Here is a 22522-nt window from a genome sequence, read left to right as displayed (position 1 = left end):
ATCTCTTGTCAATCAGGCAGCACGGTGATACAGGGGAAAGTGCATTTGCCTCACTATACTAAGGTCCTGAGTAGTCCTGGGTTCAATTACGGGCTCGGGATCTTTTTGTTTGGAGTTTGCATGTCCTCCCTGTGACTGCGCGGGTTCCCTCCGGGTAGTCCGGCTTCCTCCCCCCTCCAAAGACATGCACCTGGGGATAGGTTGATTGGCAACAGTAAATTGGCCCTAGTGTGTGAATGTGAGTGTGAATGTTGTCCGTCTATCTGTGTTGGCCATGCGATGAGGTGGTGACTTGTCCAGGGTGTACGCCGCCTTCCGCCCGATTGTAGCTGAGATAGGCTCCAGCGCCCCAGAAGGGAATAAGCGGTAGAAAATGGATAGATGGACTTGTCTATCAAACGTTTGTCATTTTATTGAACATAAAGAATATCACAGTCCGAATACCAAAGCATCTTCTATATATCTGCTTAGCAAGGAGAAAGTCAAATGAACGTCAGGTGTTGGTCTTCCTGCACCCCGTACATGTGTTTGTGTCCCTCGAACAGCTCACTCAGGCGCTCCAGGTAAACTTTATGAAGAGATTCGATGTCTTCGCTGCTTGGATTGGGACTGTGCGCGACACAGATGGGTGTCCCCACTGCAAAGAGACACTTGAGTGGCATGGGGGAACACATGCTACCCGCTTGACCGTTTGTTTCTACAGGCCTTGCTGCAAAAATGAGTGGTAGATCGTACCGACTGTCAGAATGGACTTCCTGTATGGCATCAGTCCAAAGTTGTACTGGAAAACTCCTCTGGCGTGGAAGAGAGGCAACGCGACTCCCAAAATTCTTTGCAGGCGGTCCTGTCACAGAACAACAGACTTACATCACACTTAGGCCACAAGTTTACACGATGCAACAACTATGGTGCTCCTCGTAGGCATAGAAAAAGACAATATACATTTGGCTGACAGAGATCTGAATTGTATTGCCCTATTGCAATAATGCTTGTTAATGCATGTTCTAGTCGTTACGCGCATAATTGAGAATGACAAGCCACAACAAGATGCAACACGTCGTCATTCTGCAGCTCACTGAAGCAGAATGAGTCCAACGTCTGCAAATAATGATCAAATAATATTTAAATGGTGGACATTAATTCATGAAACAATGGAAAAAGCTACTGATGGTGTGTTTGACAGCGAAAGAGATAGCACAGAAGTCAACTCCATATAGTTTGTTGTACACGCAATTGATTTTTTTTTTTAATTGTGCTGTTTTTAGGGGATGGGCAAGCATCAATTAAATGTATTTAAATTAATTTAAATGGGAGATGATTTTAGATCGTGTTTTGAGTTAAGAGCTCTGTCATAGAACCAATTAACCTCTTTTCAGCAATAGGAAGATCACGGCGGATCAGAGATTTATGGTCTACATCATGGATACTAATTTGTTCTAAGGGTCACATTTTTAGAACTCTAAGGACTGAGGATTTACTTCACTACTAATCTTATTAGTATTTTGAGAACCAGCATCCTGTGCAGTGGATATTTGTTTTTGTCCATTTCTTTTATCAATTACACATTTTTGTGCAGAATAAAAGTGTCCACCGTGGTAAACGCTGGTTTTGAGATTAAAATGTCAATGCAGGAATCTGTCGATATGTTCACGCCACGGATTTTCAACTGGCGACCCCTTGTCAGTAAATTCCAAAAAAGTGCTCCTGTTGCACAGAGGAATCTGGACCACTTGGACCAAAACATTGGCAGATCTTTGCATTGACATTTTAACCTTGCTAGTACACATACAACACTGGGATCCAAACTTATGATTTTCATAACTGAGGCGTTCCTCGAGGCACTCCTTTAAGTCTTCTCCTTTTTGGAAGTTACACATTTTTGTGTAATGTGATTCATGTAACCAAGGTGTTGCTGTAGCTTGTTTACTTCAGATGCAGTCAGTAGTCATGTGTTTAACTTGCTTTGTTATATTGGTGGTGTTGCTCAAAGTTTCATTTTAGGGCCTCTCTTTTTTTTATCCTTTGGGCTATTCAATGGGTGGCCCCCCCAGGTCAGTTCAAAAGTCTGACACTAATCATACTTCCTGTATAAAAAAAACTGAGCAATCTAGTGTTTTAGGAAATTTGCTGCAAAAATGTTTAACCCCCAAGTGAATTGAACTCATTCCCGCCTACATTTGGCCCGAGGCCGCCAGTTGAAAAGCCCTGGTCTACATGATGTGTTGTGGATTGTATAAAATCACTTCAACTTGTTGCAATGAAAGGCAGTCAAACACCTGCATTTTCCGTAGACGAGAACCGGATGGGTTTTCAATCTGATCGAAAAGCTCATTCTCTCCAAAGGAGAAGACGGGAACCAGCTGAGCTCTGTGTGGACACAAAAACAAGTGTGTCAGGGAGCTGTTGTGGATTTGCCCCACCCACATTCCGGTCACCAACCCATGTCTCAGCGCCATTTTGATAAAGCCCTTTCTATTTTTCACCTGTAAAAAAAAAAAAAACGTTATTGAAGGAAAGAAACAAACAATAATTTACGTTTTGTCTCACTTGTAGTTTAAAAGCTCCTGGCCGAGCATCCAGGGACTCTGGTGCTCCGCCCACTGCAATGACGGCGACATTTCCTCCTTGAGCGCGACTCAGCAGGTAGGAAAGACTGGCCTTAGAACTTGATACCAAACCTGAGGGACAGACACGTGCCACATTGTTCTTCTTGTCTGCGCTTCAACTGCTGGAAAAAAATGAAGCAACTGCACCACATCAGAGAGCCAATCAAGATGGGTCCCAATGTCCATCAAGAAGCATATGAAGGTAAAAGCAGACAGACAGGTGTGTACCTCCGCTCATGATGTAATCTCTAAAGAAGGGTACCCGGAACCAAAATGGCAGCATCAGCAGGTGAGACTTGAGACCTGGAAAGAGACTGGAGAAGTCCGTGGACTCGGTGCAGAAGTTACAGAATGCGCCGGCGACCAGCACCCCTAGTGTGAACAAGCTATGGAGTTAGACGGGCGAGTCAAAACACAGGTAGACAGACAGGTGCGCGGCTCACCGTGCGGATGAAATCCAAAGATGTAGTTCTTGTTCGGGTCCAGGTCGACCGTTTTCACCAGCTGAAGACACACAAGACTTGTCAAGTCTGCAAATCACCTTGACTGGTTCATGCAAATGAAGCCACCTTTACTGGAAAGTAGTCTCTGAAATAGTCCCACATGCTCCAACTCCTGGCCCACTGGGACCTCCGACCCCCACGACTGGGCGTGTCCCAGTCCAGCCACAGCCAACCGGCGTAGAGCAAAGCCGCCGTCCACCAAGAGGAGACAGCCAGGAGGACAAAACCAGCAAGACAGCACTGGGCTGAAGGACACACAGGTAATGTATCAGGTAGACATGCTCTGACGGAAGACAGACAGGTTGGTTACCTAAACCCAGGAAGGAGAAGATCCACTGCAACACGGCGGCGGTCTGCAGGCGTCTCCTCAGTGGGACATTGAGAGGAGCAAAGCGGATCATAGTGGCCCCAAACTTAGTAGGCTCTTTGTCGTCCTTCAGCCCCGTCACTGTGTACACTGTTCCAAAGTCCAAAATCTCTGGGATTCTGGAGAACAAACTTTTGTAAACAGGCTCGGTTTTTCGCAAGACGCGCGTACGCGACGCTGGTGGGTGGGACTGCGTCGGCCTATCATGGCTTTAAGGGGCGCGCGTTCACGTGGGCCCACCGATGATGAAAAGACGTTAAAGTCACATGTTAGCAACAGGAAGTGACCTCAACGTCAGTAAGACGGAAAAGGGGGAAACAACTCATGTCTGACGTTTAGCAATTATATTCAACTGGTTTGGTAAATGTTTATGTTAGGGTACACTTTCAAAATTGTTCAAACATGTACGCTCGTGTCCAAGTGTTTAACAGATTTACGCGCAGTTTGGTTTGGTACCGCCAGGTGGCGCCCGGGTATAACACTGAGTAAGATTGGGGCGGTATGGCGTAGTGGGTAGAGCGGCCGTGCCATAAAGCTGAGGGTTGCAGGTTCGCTTCCCACCTATGGACATCAAAGTCGCTGCTGTTGTGTCCTTGGGCAGGACACTTCACCCTTTGTCCCCGGTGCCGCTCACACCGGTGAATGAATGATGAATGAATGATTGGTGGTGGTCGGAGGGGCCGTAGGCGCAAACTGGCAGCCACGCTCCCGTCAGTCTACCCCAGGGCAGCTGTGGCTACTGATGTAGCTTACCACCACCAGGTGTGAATGAATGATGGGTTCCCACTTCTCTTTGAGCGCTTTCAGTGTATAACAATAGAAAAGCGCGATATAAATCTAATCCATTATTATTATTATTAAGATAACAGAATGTGGAAACGACTTATAGCTGTATCAGAATACGATGAAGCGTTTGTCTTACTTGGCTTCCCTGTAACCACGCTGGCAGACGAGGAAATACCGGAGTATTGTTTCCTTTAATGATAATAACTTACGATGTTATGCAGAGGTATAGTTATAATAATTTTAGAGACAAATTATACCATTTATTGTCACGGTGGAAAGTGGGTGGAGCGCGAAATATTTTCTTTTTCCAGGGTGACGTAACAGTAAATATTTGAGAAGCACTGGGTAAATTGAAGGCTTATCACTATTGTTGGAATGGTATGTAATTCATTGTATACACTCTGATGATTAACTTGTGTGATGACTGTATTGTGCTGATAGTATATATTTGTACCGTGAATTGATTAACGTGGACCCCAAATTAAAACAAGTTGAAAAGCTCATTAGGGTGTTACTATTTAGTGGTCAATTGTACGGAATATGTACTGAACTGTGCAATCTACTAATAAAAGCATCCATCAATCAATCAATGTCAATATATAACCCGTCGACAAACATGGTGTACAAAGTCAGCTGGGATGGGCTCCAACCCACCTTCTGCAGGATAAGATGTGGAAAATTATTAATTGTCCATTGTTTAAACAGCTCATTAAAGTTGGTAGACTAAAAAAAAGTTTAAAGTACGCACACATAACATTTTAAACGTTCCAAGAAAAAAATTATTAACATTTTAAAGGTAATAATGTCTTTGCTCGTTTGGCTGAGTGAGCATTACGTACATTTGCAAATGTGCAGCAATGGCCAAACCTGAAAGTCACGCAACAAGGAAATGCTGCAAGTTAAACACATTGTAATGACATAAATGCATCAAGATCAAACACAAACCTTAAAAACAACTGCATGAGAGACATGCTGCAAGTTGACAGGAAAAAATGGAAGTGTGCCAGGCTACTAGGGGCACTAGACCAGAGGAATGTCTGTCATTAAAACAGTTTGGTCAATACTTGGCTGCAGTCAATTTTAATAGCTAGTATTAGCCTTAAAATGAAAGTTCTGTTCTGTTTCATAGACAGCATTTATCTCATGCAGTATATGTTTTTGGCATTTGCAGCATTTTCTACTGCATTGGTTTTTGCTCTTGCAGCAGCTGTGTGATGTGTAATATTTTCCTGTTGCAATTGTTTTATTGTGGTTGAGGGTTTCTGTTTTTGTATAACTTTTTGTTATAAGTTTGGAGCAGTTGTACTTTGCGCATTTCCTTTTATCGGCCACTGTAGTACACACATACATTAATTAGAGCACAGGTATGTTTAAACGCAGGGCTGTAGTTTCCATGGCGACCACCAAGAACAACAAAGAGGTCGTTGCAAGGACCAAGATTTCTTTCTAGCAAAGAAAGGACAAAACCTGATGGCCGTCTGACAACCCACTACCACCGAAGGGAGGCGGGGGCACAGAAGTTGTTGTTGTTGCCCAAAGGAGAAGATAAGGCTTCAGAAGGGAAAGAGACATGCCCAAGAGGATAAGGGAGGCGTGAAGGTGAAGAGGACGTGGAGTGGTGGGCAGCAGCGACGGGATAAGAAACTTTACCTTGTGTTCTGTCGCCGACCACAAGTGAAGATTGCTCGCCACCTGTTCAGGTAACATGCAAATAAAAAGCAAGTTCAGGCTTCTAGCTTGCTGCCGACTGGCTCCAAAGAACGCCACCTGCTCTTGAAGCAGCTGCGCAGTAGAGGCAACTACCTCCACAATATATAGGCTTGTTTCCTGTTTGATTTCCTGTTTCAACTTACCAGCTGCCAAAGTGACTTTTATGTCCATCAGCCCTCACAGGATGTGGAGGGCAGGAACTACCTTCTGTGCCCACTCTGCCTTGGTTTCGTCTCGCGTGCTGATATCCGGAAGCACCAGGCCTCTTGTCGCAGAAAACTGGCCTTTGACCCCTCCAAACCTCCAAGTCCCCCAATTGTAGAGATAAACTGTGACCCCGCAAAGGACGCAAACTCTGATCGAACAAGTACTGGGAGCTGTGACTTGCAAGAAGTTGACCATTTTTACTCCATTTATATCGGACAAGTTTGGAGCTTCCAAATATGAGACGGAGCCTCCATGGAGGCAATGCAGGGTCCAGGCTGCGGCATTTCGCCTCTTGCATATTTTCGGGCGAGCCTCTGAGAGCTGCAGCAGCTGTCATCAGAGGAGCTGATGATGATTCCCCCTTAGGAGTGAACACGACACCAAAGCCTGTTTGCGAGATCGCCATTGGAGAGAGCCTTCAAGATGGTGACTGGGAGACTGCTGCCAGTACCACTGGGTTCTATCACCTCCTGAGGAAGGACTGGCACAACGTAGGGCTGAGCATTAAACCAGGTAGCTGTGAATTGTGATGTGCTGCAGGTCTTCCTATTTTAATGTGCTTTTCTCATTTGTCAGCCACAACAACGGAAGAAAAAAACCTTAAGAACAAATTGCTCCAGTCAAGAGGTGAAAAGAAGTATCAAGGGCATGATTTTGAAGACTTTCATCGTCGACCAGAGCGTGAGTTGAGACAATTGTGACGCTGCAACATACGCAAGTTGTTTAAATTTGCAGGGATGCCGAGACACATCACATAATTGTCATGTAATACATTTTATTTGAGTATTTTGTCAAAATCACCAATTATTAGCAGGTTTCATTTGAATGAAATCACGCCTGAGAGTGTAAACAGAAAAATGGACTAAAGCCTAAAACTAAGGCCTCTCTTGAAAGATGTGCTCTTAAATAATTGCTGTCAATGGTATTTGTTTTGGTTCTTGTTTATTCTATTGGGTGTCTCGTCATTGTTTTGTTTTAGTCACTGAAGCACACAAGAAAGTTCAGCATTATCAATGGTTGTCAGCGGAGAAAGAAGCCGTCTGGAGACAAGTAGGAATCCATATACTGGTACGGACTGTACCAGGAAAGGAGGTCTGTCAGTGATGTCTGGACCTAGAGCTTGTCCTCAGGGGACGACACTGGACATACATCAAAAACCATCTTCACAATCAGATCCCTAGCCAAAAGAAACAACAATTCCATGCGCAGAAGGATCTTCAGTAGAGCCACAATCAACAAGATCTACATCGAGACACAAAGAAGCAAAAACAAATACAAATGAAGCCACAGCTCACTGTCCTCAACCAGAACCAGAAAAAACAACCCTGTCATGTCCAAAGCGGAACACATTCTTAATCCTTACATCAAACATCATTGCCAACCTCAAATGGACCAACAAGACCAGAAGAACATTCGGAATAAACAGCAGTGCCAGACCCAAATGGAATACAAAAAACATTTTCAGGTCAACAAAAATCCAGCACTCCCCACGACCCCAAAAGGGACAAGCGGTAGAAAAATGGATGGACGGATGGAAGACATTTTCAATTTAAACTTTCTCGAAATTTTTACCCAAATGGTCCTTATTAAGCATTTTATTTTTTCAGTATTTAACAAATTGTTGCGTTAAAAGGCTGAAATTTTCCCAAAAAAGGTTTTTAACAAGTTCGATTTTTTGAAATACATTACATGCAGGATTATTAGTGAATAAAATACTGACTACATTGGCTCCCATTGTAATGCATATTGTTCTCCGTATAAATACTGAATGAATCTATGCATGTCTCTTTCAAATAAAATTGTACTTATTTTTTTTAAATATATTTACCATAATGACCACGAGGTGAGGCCAGTAGGTGTCAAAACAGATATGTTGCTTTTACTCTGGAAAAAGTCCTGGCAATTGCATGTATTTTGACATGTGACTTCTTCCAGTGGTGGTCAACCAAGCCAAGATGGCTGTTGTACATTAAGCATCACAACTAAATAAATGATAAATGGGTTGTACTTGTATAGCGCTTTTCTACCTTCAAGGTACTCAAAGCGCTTTGACATTACTTCCACATTTACCCATTCACACACACATTCACACACTGATGGAGGGAGCTGCCATGCAAGGCGCCAACCAGCACCCATCAGGAGCAAGGGTGAAGTGTCTTGCTCAGGACACAACAGACGTGACGAGGTTGGTACTAGGTGGGATTTGAACCAGGGACCCCTGGGTTGCGCACGGCCACTCTTCCACTGCGCCACGTAGTCCCATGTGTGTACAAGATAAGCTCAAATCTTCCTGCAGAAATCAGATACGAGCAAAAACTTACACTATGCAATGGAATAGATCCCTATACTTTATCAAAAAAGATTTGTTAAGTAATATCAAGGATTATATATTAGTCGCGTACCCAGACATATTGAACTATTGTGCTCCAGATGTCATTCTACACGACAAAATAGATGGTAACTTGGAAGAGCATGGAGGTCTACAACTTCTTCGTGTGTGGCTGAGTCAACGAAATTGGTATCAGGACTTTCTCTTTAGGAAAAAATGAGGAACCATTAACTTATAGTGTTGGTCCTTAATATAATGAGGATAAGCTACAAGTTTTAGAAGCTCTGCTAAACGGATACAGCTTCAGTGCAACATTAAGCATCATGTAGCAGTATTTATAAGTGCTAAACAAGAAATACAAACTACTAACATAATAAAACGATAGCTTACTGCACAATGTCTGCTCTTACTTTGATGACTGATAGGATGTTCATATCTTCCCGTTTGTATAAAGAATTAATCATGATGGACACAAAGGGTTAATAAGAAAAAGTCTCCCTGCAGACACTGTCTTCCGTTGTGTGTTTGTCTCCATCTCCAGGTATACATTGAATGTCACAGACGAACAACTTCTTGATCTATAGCAAAATCCTACTAATATCCAGATGAGAGGCATGATTTGTAATCTAGAATAACTTTGATGAGCCGAGACCCAATGATGTGGGGGCAGCAGGACACCGCAAACAGCTCACAGTAAAGCAGCAGTGGGCTACTGACCTGTGTGTTGTCTATCTGCCGCCCAAAAATAGTTTGTCTGCATTAGCGCTAATAATAACATTGCTAATATTTGCTTAATATTCAGGTCACGATATGTAAATATGTCAATGTCCAGTGATGTCAATCTACAGAAATTATCGAAGAAATTCGTAGAGGGATATTCAAAACTGAATTTGTGTTAAGACGGTATTTTCAAATACTTTGCGGACTGTAAATACAATTGGATATGGTTTAATGGATACATAAAAAAACAAAACACAATTAAGCATATAAAGTCAACTTGTTCTTCCACTCTTCCGGTACTCTAAGTCGAGATGGTGCTGCGGTCTTGGTTAGGGGATTGTTGTACGGATGTATGCTGTTGAATGCTTCCGAGTAAGTTAGTTCCCGCCTAGTCTTTATAGTTTTTTTTTGTGTGCATTCCCAAATGCTGTGTTTGTTTGTCGTGCACCTCGCTGCACAAGTGCCTTAGTGTTTATGTTTATTAGTGTTTTACCGGCTCTTGCTACCTTCTGCATATGGGATCACAATTGTCGCTATCATTAAGCGTGACAGTCTCTGTGTGACTGAAGGCTTCATTGAGATCCTTACATTTCTTTTATCCCACCGGATACGCATCACTTTGATTCATTTTGTCAGAGAGACAAATATACGTATAATGTCTCGCTGGGCAGCAACTTAAAAATGTTGTTTTGGAAGTGTTATGAACACAGCGCGCTGCTTCAAATGTCTGCGTGTACCCAATAGAAATGAGACAGACAGCCAGGCACGCCAGAAAACTCACCATGGCAATGTCGCTGTAACTTTTACTCATTGAGAAAGCTTCTTGCATCAAGCCCTGATGGATGTCCCGCCCCCGAGAGGCACATTCCCCACTGTGATTGGTGCTTGCAGCTCTGCACACAACTCTGAAAAGTGCCATTCATAAAAACTTGTGACTGCACTAAACTTTCATGTTAAAGGCCTACTGAAATGAGATTTTCTTATTTAAACGGGGATAGCAGGTCCATTCTATGTGTCATACTTGATCATTTCGCGATATTGCCATATTTTTTGCTGAAAGGATTTAGTAAAAAACATTGACGATAAAGTTTGCAACTTTTAGTCGCCAATAGAAAAGCCCTGCCTTTAACAGATGATGATGTCACCCGTTGAGGGCTCCTCACATCCTCACATTGTTTTTAATGGGAGCCTCCAACAAAAAGAGCTATTCGGACCGAGAAAATGACAATTTCCCCATTAATTTGAGCGAGGATGAAAGATTTGTGTTTGAGGATATTGATAGCGACGGACTAGAAAAAAAAAAAACGCGATTACATTGGGACAGATTCAGATGTTTTTACACACATTTACTAGGGTAATTCTGGGAAATCCCTTATCTTTCTATTGTGTTGCTAGTGTTTTAGTGAGTTTAATAGTACCTGATAATCGGAGGGGTTTGTCCACGGGTGTCTTGAGGCCAGTGTCTGATGGAAGTCGACGGCAGCTGTATGGACGGCACAAGCTCAGCTGATCTCCGGTAAGTGGCGAGTTTTTACCACAATTTTCTCACCGAAAACTGCTGGTTGACATTTGGTCGGGATCCATGTTCGCTCGACCGCTCTGATCCATAGGAAAGCTTCACCTCAGGGAATTTTAAACAAGGAATCACCGTATGTTTGTGTGGCTAAAGGCTAAAGCTTCCCAACTCCATCTTTCTACTTTGACTTCTCCATTATTAATTGAACAAAGTGCAAAAGATTCAGCAACACATATGTCCAAAATACTGTGTAATTATGCGGTTAAAGCAGACGACTTTTAGCTGTGTGTGTGCGCAGCGCTAATATTTCCTAACAGTCCGTCACATCATCATTCCGTGACGTTTTCAACAAGAAACTCCTGGGAAATTTAAAATTGCAACTAAAAAGGCCATATTGACATGTGTTGCAATGTTAATATTTCATCATTGATATATAAACTATCAGACTGCGTGGTCGGAAGTAGTGGGTTTCAGTATAGGCCTTTAAGGTTGGGGTCGCAAAATATCGTCTCGCGGGCCGCAATTGGCCTGTGGACTGAGAGTTTGAGAATGTTGATTTAAATGATATGAATATAATCTTGGTAAATTGAGATGGGTATAAAAGAGTAGTGTGAATGGGGTTATAATTGTGTCTCATTGCTCATGCGTGGAAAATAAACATAATTTTCAGCAAATGTTCGTAGGGCTTTAATGGCAAAAACTAATAAAAAAAAAAGAAATTATTACTTTTTATCTATGGTTGTAATGGATGTTGTTGAAAAATATTTAACTGTTAAAATATTTTGACACATATACAACCATTTTGGGCTTTTATGAGGATAAACGTTCATAGCAGGGGATTACTGTCACTCAAACTAATATAATAAAAATAATATAATAAACATTTTATGAAACGTTTAGTTCCTGTGCAACACCTGATAAACTGGTGGTCCAATGGGACGACATTGAAGCACGTGCGTGACGTAGCCGTTATGAGCCAGAGGGTGGAGTCTAATCTGAAGCATTCTTTTGATTGGCAAAGCGAGGAGTGCATGTGTGACGTCACGCACAGACGCGGTGCGGGGAGGGTGTACTGTCGTGACATCATCCTGTCCTCCGTCTTCCTCTCACCGATCATCTTCTTCTTCATCATCATCGTCATCGCCATCGTTAACGCCATCTTCGCGGTCTGCCACGCGCTGCTTTATCCTCCTGCGCGCGTGTCCCGATCATCCTCATATCATCTCCATCATGTCCGCCAACAAGCAGGAGGACCGCAAAGGCGCGAGCAACTGGCGGGAATTCTTCTGGAACCCGCGAACTCACGAGGTGATGGGTCGGACTGCGTCCAGCTGGGGTGAGTCGCTCACGCACGCGCGCACAATCGTGTACAGTGGTGATGCTCGATGGAATTGGACACATACATCTCATGCACGCTCTTCTATTGGTGTGTGTTTGTGAAGCAAAAGAGGTTGCGTGCCATACTTGTGGACATGACAACCGTGCGTGTGTGTCTTGCGGCAGCAACACAACAATGTGCAAGAAGAACACAATGCGAGCTGGATGCTGCCTGTGTCACCTGACCGCAACCTGAAAAAAAGCCATGGTGCTCATTTGCATATTATCGTGGCAGCGTAGAGGTGTGAGAACTTGCGTCCAGCCATGCGTGATTTTGGATTCTGACTTGATTTCTGTGCGGTGTTGTCAATTATCTTCTTCAGACACTTGTCCGCAATCTGCAGCCCCCTGTTGGCTCTCATCTGACCCTTGTTGGCAACCATGTCTGCATCCTCGCTTCACAAAACGGAAATACATCCACTCTTTGCATAATACCCTGTGATGATGTCATACATGTACCAAACCAGTGGCACTCTGGCCTTGATACAAGATGAAGGACACACACACAAACATGCACGCTGGAAAGCATCAACTGAATGAAAACGTGTGTGTGTGTGTGTGTGTGTGTGTGTGTGTGTGTGTGTGTGCACGCGCTTTAATCAGGATTATTTGATGCGATGTGGTTGAGTGGAATGTAATCTGTTCAAACATTTTCCATACTTCTGGGGACCGCTGATGATGTCACCTTAAACAATCCGCCATTGTCGCATATACTTTCCATGTCGCAACATAAGAATGGTCAACGTGAGCCGTTTCCCATATCGGTGACCTACTTAACGCCTGTCTTGTCTAAAGCAGTGTATGAAAGTGTCCTCCAAAGTGAAATTAGCGACGTCTGCTCAGCACTTTCCCCTTTTTTGGGGATTGAGGAGACGCCCCACTTGTGCTGTGTCAGATCAGTGTGAGGATCACAGCTATCCTGTTAGTCCATACACGTTAATCTGCTGCAGACAGCAACACTTTTAATGACTTTAAGTCTGCACGAGACCTGGTGGTGTCTGGGACCATGTGGACTGGAATGCATGGTTTCATCTGATGCTCTCTGAACACCCCTTTGACAGTTCTATTGGTCCTGGATTCTGGAGACTTGTCATAGTCCATTAAGGACAATCCAAAAGCTTGAAAACACACTCCATAAGTGTTCCTTGTCAACAAGGCCCTTCAGTCTTTTGCTGGCTGGGTTAAAAGTGTCAATAGGTAAAAACCAGTAAGAAGATGAGCAGCAGATTAGGCCCTCCCCCTCCATTCATCATGAATTAGGTCATGGGCAGAGGGTGGGGCTAAACTACACAAGAGGATTATACATTGAGAGCCATGATGGGGGAGGGGGTTAATTCACTGTCCTGGACGAAAATAATAAACCAAAATACTGTGAGTGTCAATAAACCCCCCTTAGGTCTGATCCTGCTCTTCTACCTGGTCTTCTACCTGTTTTTGGCTGGGATGTTTGCTCTCACCATGTACACCATGCTGCTGACGCTGGACGACTACAAACCCACCTGGCAGGACCGCCTGACCACCCCAGGTAGGAAAAGCAGTGACTGGCTGAGAAGGTATATCTAGACTGTGATTGGCTGAAACTGTATTGTGGTCTTTCAGGGATGATGATTCGTCCCAAGGGGGATCAACTGGAGATAACTTTCTCCCCGTCAGACGTGCAAAGCTGGAATGGCTTTGTGCAAAATCTGGATGGGTTTTTGTCTCGTAAGCAGAGTCATATATTAATGATCCCTGATCCCTGATAAAAGAAAATATGTTTCTACATGAAATGACTACTTGGTCAATTTCCCGCTTCAGCGTACAATGACAGCCAGCAGGTTCAGATGAACGACAACTGCCTTCCGGATAAATACTTCATCCAAGAGGATAGCGGAGAGGTGCGTCCGTTGTCTCTCATGTGATTGTCCCTCCTGCTTGTCTTGTCTCACGTGTCTTTCCCTCTGCAGGTGAAGAACAATCCAAAGCGTTCCTGTCAGTTTAATAGAACAATGTTGGAGGACTGTTCTGGGAAGACTGATCGTTTGTATGGTTACAGCCAAGGTCAGCCCTGTGTGCTCATTAAGCTTAACCGGGTAGGTTACAGTTTTGTAAGCCTGTATTTTTTGGGGCATGCTTTTATTTGACGATAAAGTCAATAACTGCTTATTTGCTTTCTTTTGTGTAGGTGATCGGAATGTTTCCAGGAAAGGATGGACAATCTCCCTTTGTCACCTGTGGAGCCAAAGTAGGCCTGTCTTGTCTTGTAGTCTTTTTTTACATTATGTTCTATGTTTATTTGTCACTCTTTTGTCCCTCAGTTATACAAAGTGGGGAAAGATGAGTTGGTAAGACCGATAGAACAGAGTAGAACTTCAGTTGACTAGAACCGTAGCATTCTACAAAAGTAGTTGAAGTTGGCTCTATTTGTAAAACGACATTTACAAAATTGACAAACTTTGCACTTACATAAAATTGTGTTTATACGTATTTGCAACAGCTACTTTTCCTGAGGTCCACAACATCAACAATTGGGGGGAAATTAATGGATCCCCTGCTGATGTTGTAAGTTTGCTCCTTTGCGAATATATTTACAGTCCATCATTTTTAAGGTAGGTTTGTTTTATGAAATATTTTAGATTTAGTTTATTCAAACACATGAATATTATTGAACATTTGACATAATTATGTGAGATTATAGCCTATGGCTAATTTCCATTTCCAGTCCTTTTGCAAGTTGATGTGTAAAATTAAAGGGGTCTTATTAGGCAAAAATAACTTTAACCTGTTGGTACCGTTTTTTGTGTATTTGAGATCTGCATAAGTCCCGTAAATGGGAAATAAAACCATATAGGTATGCCAGAGATATTTATAAAACAACCTCGCTGTCTTCCAGACTTGCTCTAAATGAGCCGTTTGGAATTTGACACTTTAATGCCGTACTTTGCCTTAATTAATCAGCGGATATTTCCATATATGGTAGAGGTTTACCCGAAGAGCTTTGCGCAAGTCCACCGTTATGTTAAAGCTGTAGACAATAAAGTCCTTATTTTTCTTTATTTTCTTGTTATGGGGCAGATTGGCTTGCGCATGCACACATGCTAAAATCCTCCGCTGTTTCTATTTCAAATAACATGTAGCGTGTAGTTCTATCTTATATCTGCCAGTAAACTTAATATGGAAGCAAAAAAAAAAACTACAAACCCAGTTTCCATATGAGTTGGGAAATTGTGTTAGATGTAAATATAAACGGAATACAATGATTTGCAAATCCTTTTCAACCCATATTCAATTGAATGCATTACAAAGACAAGATATTTGATGTTCAAACTCATAAACCTAATTTTTTTTTGCAAATAATAATCAACTTAGAATTTCATGGCTGCAAAATGTGACAAAGTAGTTGGGAAAGGGCATGTTCACCACTGTGTTACATCACATTTTCTTTTAACAACACTCAATAAACGTTTGGGAACTGAGGAAATTAATTGTTGAAGCTTTGAAAGTGGAATTCTTTCCCATTTCTGTTTTATGTAGAGCTTCAGTCGTTCAACAGTCCAGGGTCTCCGCTGTCGTATTTTACGCTTCATAATGCGCCACACATTTTCGATGGGAGACAGGTCTGGACTGCAGGCGGGCCAGGAAAGTACCCGCACTCTTTTTTTACTGAGCCACGCTGTTGTAACACTTGCCTTTCTGAAATAAGCAGGGGTGTCCATGATTACGTTGCTTGGATGACAACATATGTTGCTCCAAAACCTGTATGGACCTTTCAGCATTAATGGTGCCATCACAGATGTGTAAGTTACCCATGCCTTGGGCACTATTACACCCCCATACCATCACAGATGCTGGCTTTTGAACTTTGCGCCTATAACAATCTGAATGGTTATTTTCCTCTTTGTTCCATGAGACACCACGTCCTCTGTTTCCAAATGTAATTTGAAATGTTGACTCGTCAGACCACAAAACACCTTTCCACTTTGCATCAGTCCATCTTAGGTGAGCTCGGGCCCAGCCAAGCCGGCGGCGTTTCAGGATATTGTTGATAAATGGGTTTGACACCCCTGTGGTAGACCAAGGAAAAAAATCAACGTGTCAAGACAAAAAACTTAAAGCATTTCTTGGAAACAGAAAATGCACAGCAAAAGAAATGAAGAACAAATGGGCAGAACCTGGACTCCCATTCTGTTACCAATTTGAAAGAAACCACCTAAAGAAAATGGGATTTAAATACAGAAAAGCTAAACAAAAGCCATCATTAACACTTAAACATAAGTCAACAAGGTTTCAATGGGCTAAGAAAATGCATGTTGTCTGTCTATCTGTGTTGGCCCTGCGATGAGGTGGCGACTTGTCCAGGGTGTACCCCGCCTTCCGCCCGATTGTAGCTGAGATAGGCGCCAGCGCCCCCCGCGACCGCGAAAGGGAATAAGCGGTAGAAAATGGATGGATGGATGGACTATAGATGACAGGATAAGAGTCATATTCAGTGATGAATCACTAATCTGCATTAATCAAAGTGGTGATGTTGGAACTTTTGTTTGGTGCCGTTCCGATGAGGTTTATGAAGACTAAAGAAAACATGCACATTTCCACAGTCAGTGGTGATGTGGAGCAGTATGCCCAATAATGGCACTGGAGAGATAGCTGTCATTACATCTTTAATAAAGTTTACATTGACATTTTGGACACTTTTCTTTTTACATCAATCGAAAGGATGTTTTAGGATGATAACATCATTTTTCGAGATGATAATGCGTCTTGCTATAGAGCAAAAACTGTAATAACTTTTCTGGAAAAGAAACACATAAGGTCAATGTCATGACCTGCAAATAATCAGAATCTCAATACATTTAAAAAATTGTTGAGGAAATTGAAGAAAATGGTCCGTGACAAGACTTCAACCTGCAAAGCTGTTCTGACAACAGCAATCAGAGAAAGTTGGAGCAAGATTGATTAAGAGAACTGTTTGTCACTCGTTTAAGTCCACGCCTTAGACACTAGACTGCAAGCTGGTCTGAAAGCCAGATGTGGTCCAGCAAAGTGTTTTTTGTGTTTTTCATGATTCCATATTTTAATCCTAAAAATCGAGTGATAACTTAATATTTTCACTCTGTTTGATCTAAAAAATAAAACTGTAATTGATTTTTTGATTTATTTTAGTCTTTCTTAAAGCCAGATCGTTGCAATTTGAAATGACTATAGTTTTGTGTCATGTCTGTTCGTTGCTTTTTTCAACAGAATTAAATAACCAAATGAGCAGTCAAGTTATTCAATAATTTTTGCCAGGGCATGTATTTCAAAATATACACTTCCATTTTATACTGATAGTCTATAAAGAATGGTTACAATCTTGACTCCAAAGCAGCCATTTTTTAAGGCATTGTGTACAAAATTATTCTTGTGTTGTAGGCCCGTTCCATTTACAGGTATTGGTATGTATTTGACACGCTCAATAGGAAAATTAGAGTTGCCGACATGTTTTCAAAACGGTATTTAAGCTCTGGATCCAAACATAGTTGTCTTGTTGGCATTTGTGTTTACAGATTTTTTGAGAGCATGTGGTGGTAAGTCCTTAAGAATGTTATGAACAAGAACTGAATCAGCATAATTTATCAAGTTTTCTCGATCAAGTAGGTCAGGGGTAGGGAATCTATGGCTCGCGAGCCCGATGTGGCTCTTTTGATGACTGCATCTGGCTCTCGGATAAATCCGAGCTGACATTGCTTAACATGAAACTGTAAGTAATGAATGATTCCACTTGTAATCACGGTGTTAAAAATAACGTTCAAAATATAAAACATTCTCATGCATTTTTAATCCATCCATCCGTTTTCTACCGCACCTGTTCAAGAAGTTGCGTTAATGGTAGGAAGTTATTTATTTATTTATTATTGGTTATTTTGGGGCTTGCCCCCCTTCGGGGTTCTTTAGACCACCAAGCACCGACATGAGAGCCTGTTTCAGGGTTAAAATATCGTTTTATTTTTCAATAAGTCTCTCAGTTGCTTTCCAGCAATTGTATTTTTCTCTTTTGTTCTCGCTCGCACTCTGGCTTCAGCCCCAACCCCGTCTCTCCTCCTGGCTGCTGCTTATAACAGAGCGACAGGTGATTAGATAACAAGGCTCAGGTGGACCATCTACGCACCTGTCGCTGATTTCGAGGCTGGTCCTGGCACACCCCAGATCGCTGCAGGCCCGCAGGCCACGCCCCCTCAACAGTTAGCTTCAGAATAACAATGTTATTACAAAGAATAAGAGACCTATTATACTCTAGAAATGTTGGTCTTGCTTAAAAAATGCACACGTTTAGTTGTGTTCAGTCTTGAGAAAAATATTATATGGCTCTTACGGAAATACATTTTAAAATATTTGGCTTTTTGGCTCTCTCAGCCAAAAAGGTTCCCGACCCCTGAAGTAGGTTGTAGTTCTTGAGTATGCTGCAATGATGATACTGTACATAAGGAACCTTTTACCTAGTACTTTTATTGCTTTTTAAGAATACCAATTTAAGTGTGGATTTATTTGGCAATGCACAGCCTGTGGTACAGTGATTCAAATATGATATAATCCCTGAAATAAAGTAAAATTTTGTGAAGTTTGTTAAATTATTTATTCTGAAATTTGCTACGTTAAAGTTATTTTGTTCAGTTTTTGCTGCTTAAAAGATATATGTGAATCCAGCACAACTCCTAAATACGTAAGATCTTGGACTATACCCTAAGATTTGTTCCAAGGACACATACATCTTGATTAGTATCAATACTTGTTTTTTGCAGTAGAACATGCACACTGACTTGGAAAGTTTAAGGGGTCAACGAGAGCATTGCAGCCAACCTGATATGTTTGACATATCAGTTAATAGATGCAGTGCGGCTTGCTGCTTATTTTTAGCATGAACATACTGACCAGCGTACATTCTGGTTAGGAATCAAACCTTATCTGCTGGAACATAAGACTCATTCTGGGGTTGCGCCTCTCCAGGTCCAATCTGCTTTCTTATTCCCTTAGCGCAAGTTTTATAGTAGTGGTCACTATCATAACTACAGTTGAGTGGAGCATTGATTCCTCTTGGATTTTTTTAATTGTCTTGCTTGTTTGTGATTCATATTGCTGTGTGGAGGACAACTTGCTCTTTTCTCGCATCTGACCATTAACTGGTCAGCTGCTGCGTGCTGTCGATCATTGTTGTTGGCAAGAAGGCAGGGGGAAATAGCCAATGAATGAGCTTGGAGGCGGTCGAAAGGGACAATTTATCCTTAGTGGACGTTTTCCACCTCGCACTAATGTTTGGCTCATCTCCATTCAATGGAGTAACAATTTTTGGGCGTTAAAAACTGCAGAGGACAAAAACTGCCTTTTAAAAATTGCAGGGGACATGTCCCCCTTTCTCCCTCCCATATTACGCCCATGATTATTGCTGAGCGCCGTAAAAAAACAACAAAACTACTATCTACTGTAGTTACACAGAACTCAGACATGCACACAGTAACTTCCTTTTTAGGATCGGGTCAAGTGGGGGTGACCCCGGGATGCAGAGACAGGAGGCCAGGTAGAATCATAAAAGAATAATTTAATAAGTCCAAAAGTTCAACAAAAGGCGATGGAGCAGAAGTGCACACCATGAATAAACAAACTCAAACAAGTCTCTCAGTGGTCAGCAGGGGAATAGGCCTGGGCGCACTGGAACACAAAAGGTCCAACATAAAAATCCTCTGAACCTCAGGGATGCTAGGAAGGAAACACAAAGAGGTGAGGAATTGCAGGAATAAGGGAAAACACATACCAAGGCTGATGAGGTAAAACGGGCGTCTGCACATTGGAGGTACAGGAAACAATAACCAGCAGGACCCAGCTGTCGGTGACGAGCTTAAATACACCTCAGTGGGGATTAGTTGCAGGTGTGCCTCGCTGGGGACTAATTACTGAAGAAAAAACAGACACCATAAACAAGGAAAAGACAGGGAAATGACGAAAAACAACATTCCTGTTTTATTGCAAAATATGCTTCATAATAAAAGCATGACAGTATTATTCTGGATTCTACCACAGCAACAAACACAATGCATGCATTAAAATATGTACATTTTAGCCACTAAAAAGACACAACAAAATAATGCAGCAGCTCTGTTAGAACTTAAATAAAATATGCACAGATGGAAAAAAACAATAACAGCCATCCTTTACTGCACATACTGTGTGCCAAAGTCAAAATTAAATCTGCAAGCAATGGAGGATTTTGGTTTTGTTTATGTTAAGCGCTTGTCTCGCCACAAGTGAGCCAGTCCGAGGGGTGTCGACATAAACGTGTACCACTGCATTTTTCACTAAGTGTGAGCATGTGTGTGTGAGCAGATGGAGGACAGCGATAAGATCGGACCTCTTGCTTATTTTCCTTCAAATGCATCTTTCAACCTCATGTACTACCCTTATTATGGCAAAAAAGCTCAGGTAACACAAATCTACATAATCATCGTAGCTCCTTGTGCAGTTTTGTTGTTGATGCTTTACATGTGTCTCAGGTGAACTACACTCAGCCGCTGGTCGCTGTCAAGTTCTTGAACGCCTCTCTTAACACTGACATCAACGTTGAGTGTAAAGTCAACTCCAACACCCTCGCCGCTGGCAGCGAGAGGGACAAATTTGCTGGCCGCGTGTCCTTCAAGCTACGAATCAACAAGTAGAGAAGCAACGTGACCATGACGTCGATCACAGCAACTCTCTTCGTCTCTGCAACTGATCTTTAATTGTCGCTGTTCTTCATCTTGGATTGTGCTTGTTTGAAAAACAAAACAAAAAAAAAAACCTAACAATTTTTTCTATACAAGCTGACCAATCAAAATCCCTCACAGTTTAATGCCACACACCCAGCAGCCAATGCAATCAAGCACTTAATTTGTTGATTTGTATATTTATTTATTCATGTATTTATTGATTGATTCGATGTATCACACTGAGTCAATCATTGTAGACTGCACAGTCGTTGTTTACATATCCTGGAAGCTCAGCCAAATGTTGCATTATTTAGTACACAAATCTATGGTCTTGTGTTGGATCATTAAAAAAAAAGAAATCTGGATATGTTTCAATACAATGATAGAAGCAGCCACAACCACCCAGGTGTCACAACAGTACTTTTTATTGTGTTTCCTCTTGTTACATGTATTGTGTTGTCGTTGCAGCAGTCTTTTCATAAAATAATTGAGCAGTCTTGTAATTACTTAATTCATGATGAATTGGCTCAGCCTGTGGATTTGAGTGTTCTTGCCCATGTGAGACACGCACACGCACACCCACATGCACACATAACTCACCTTTGTTAATGTACAGCCAATCAGATGTATGATGTCATGTGACTTGATTTCTCCCTGCTATTATTCCCACACGACCACGTGATTAAAAACACAAATGACTTTGTCACCTTTGCTTTAATTGAAGAGTACTTATTTCAGACAGTCACAAATCTGCTGTCTCCAATAATGGATTATATTTGTAACAACAGAAAGTCTACCTGAGAAAACCCCAATCTTTGATGCCGTAGGCCAAGTGTCCAAAGCACAGGGGCGCCGAAATGGGGGGTAAAGGAGACGGATTCTAGGGGCCCATGATGGAGGGGGTTTCTCACAGTCATCATTGTCACTGGCGTCCCACTGGGTGTGAGTTTTCCTTGCCCTTATGTGGGTTCTTCCGAGGAAGTCGTAGTCGTAGTGGTTTGTACAGTCCTTTGAGACATTTGTGATTTAGGGCTATATAAATAAACATTGATTGATTGATTGATTGATTATTTTCATGGGGCCCAAAATCCCTAGCGGCGCCCCTGCCAAAGCATGACCCTGATATCTTGTTATTAATTGCCCCCATGCCGTATACAGTTAAAATTAAACATGACCCACATCAGAACATTACAAAAAAGGCTAAGGGCCACTCTGAAAAGACAAAAACGTTGAGATAAATAAAATTGCATAGCTTGCATTAGTTGACATACAGTGCGTGACAAATGTTCGAGAGCACCACCCAAAGTTTATACTACAACTGCCCTACATTAAAGGTGAACTGCACTTTTTGGAATGCTGTCTATCATTCACAATCCTTATTATGTAAGACAAGAACACATATGATTTTTTTAAAATGTATTCTAAATCTTAAATAAGCATTATAAAATGTCAGCTAACAATGGGGTAAATGGTAGACCTTCAGGGGTTAGTAAACAATAAAGTACTTCTGAATTAGCATAATATTTGTATTAGGCAGTCAACAATATGTATCTATTGCATTGCTGAAGAGAAGATATATCCCCAAAGACACCATTTACAGTTGCATGTTTTTAAAAAGAAAATGACTACAGAATTTAGTTGTTTGTATAACATTGTTTGAAAGATTTATGAACATTTTATTATCACGTTTTTATGACTGCTGGTCTAA

General features: G+C 41.9%; 2 protein-coding genes and 1 long non-coding RNA gene across 6 annotated transcripts; 2 read left to right on the top strand and 1 right to left on the bottom strand.

Annotated features, from left to right (window-relative positions):
• Window positions 1-387: 387 nt before the first annotated feature.
• On the bottom strand, window positions 388-6600 carry mogat3a (monoacylglycerol O-acyltransferase 3a). Its single transcript, XM_061912889.1, has 11 exons — window positions 6116-6600; window positions 5913-5954; window positions 3420-3595; window positions 3176-3354; window positions 3050-3110; window positions 2835-2978; window positions 2548-2678; window positions 2440-2483; window positions 2277-2367; window positions 736-844; window positions 388-637 (listed from the first exon to the last, which is right to left on the bottom strand). Exons 1-11 carry the CDS (start codon window positions 6583-6585, stop codon window positions 483-485), a joined length of 1602 nt encoding a protein of 533 aa, XP_061768873.1. The 5' UTR covers window positions 6586-6600; the 3' UTR covers window positions 388-482.
• Window positions 5350-7908, top strand: LOC133560411 (uncharacterized). Its single transcript, XR_009808442.1, has 3 exons — window positions 5350-6670; window positions 6756-6860; window positions 7159-7908. It is a non-coding gene; the product is annotated as an uncharacterized LOC133560411 (long non-coding RNA).
• A 3883-nt stretch (window positions 7909-11791) lies between these two features.
• On the top strand, window positions 11792-21517 carry atp1b2a (ATPase Na+/K+ transporting subunit beta 2a). Of its 4 annotated transcripts, XM_061912881.1 has the most exons (10): window positions 11792-12080; window positions 13518-13646; window positions 13721-13825; window positions 13919-13998; window positions 14068-14193; window positions 14286-14345; window positions 14419-14445; window positions 15635-15739; window positions 20456-20551; window positions 20623-21517. In XM_061912881.1, the coding sequence occupies exons 1-10, from the start codon at window positions 11975-11977 to the stop codon at window positions 20782-20784; spliced, it is 996 nt and encodes a 331-aa protein (XP_061768865.1). In that variant the 5' UTR covers window positions 11792-11974; the 3' UTR covers window positions 20785-21517. The 4 variants fall into 4 exon arrangements, with proteins under 4 accessions (XP_061768865.1, XP_061768866.1, XP_061768867.1 ...); XM_061912882.1 differs by lacking the exon at window positions 14419-14445; XM_061912883.1 differs by lacking the exon at window positions 15635-15739 and having other exon boundaries at window positions 11795-12080.
• The last annotated feature ends 1005 nt before the right edge of the window (window positions 21518-22522 follow it).

This window comes from Nerophis ophidion, linkage group LG10 (assembly GCF_033978795.1).
Source record: "Nerophis ophidion isolate RoL-2023_Sa linkage group LG10, RoL_Noph_v1.0, whole genome shotgun sequence".
NCBI lineage: Eukaryota > Metazoa > Chordata > Actinopteri > Syngnathiformes > Syngnathidae > Nerophis > Nerophis ophidion.
The sequence above is the reverse complement of the archived record's forward strand: the minus strand, read 5'-3'. Positions and strand labels throughout refer to the sequence as shown.

Excerpts from the sequence above, each read along its gene's own strand:
- mogat3a (XM_061912889.1), bottom strand. The coding sequence starts at position 6,585 with ATGGCGATCTCGCAAACAGGCTTTGGTGTCGTGTTCACTCCTAAGGGG. Across the intron at positions 3,355-3,419 it reads CTTCTCCTTCCTGGGTTTAG|CCCAGTGCTGTCTTGCTGGT; the intron begins GTAACCAACCTG and ends TGTGTCCTTCAG. Across the intron at positions 2,484-2,547 it reads CAGGAGCTTTTAAACTACAA|GTGAAAAATAGAAAGGGCTT; the intron begins GTGAGACAAAAC and ends TTTTTTTTACAG.
- atp1b2a (XM_061912881.1), top strand. The coding sequence starts at position 11,975 with ATGTCCGCCAACAAGCAGGAGGACCGCAAAGGCGCGAGCAACTGGCGG. Across the intron at positions 13,647-13,720 it reads GGACCGCCTGACCACCCCAG|GGATGATGATTCGTCCCAAG; the intron begins GTAGGAAAAGCA and ends GTGGTCTTTCAG. Across the intron at positions 14,194-14,285 it reads TGCTCATTAAGCTTAACCGG|GTGATCGGAATGTTTCCAGG; the intron begins GTAGGTTACAGT and ends TCTTTTGTGTAG.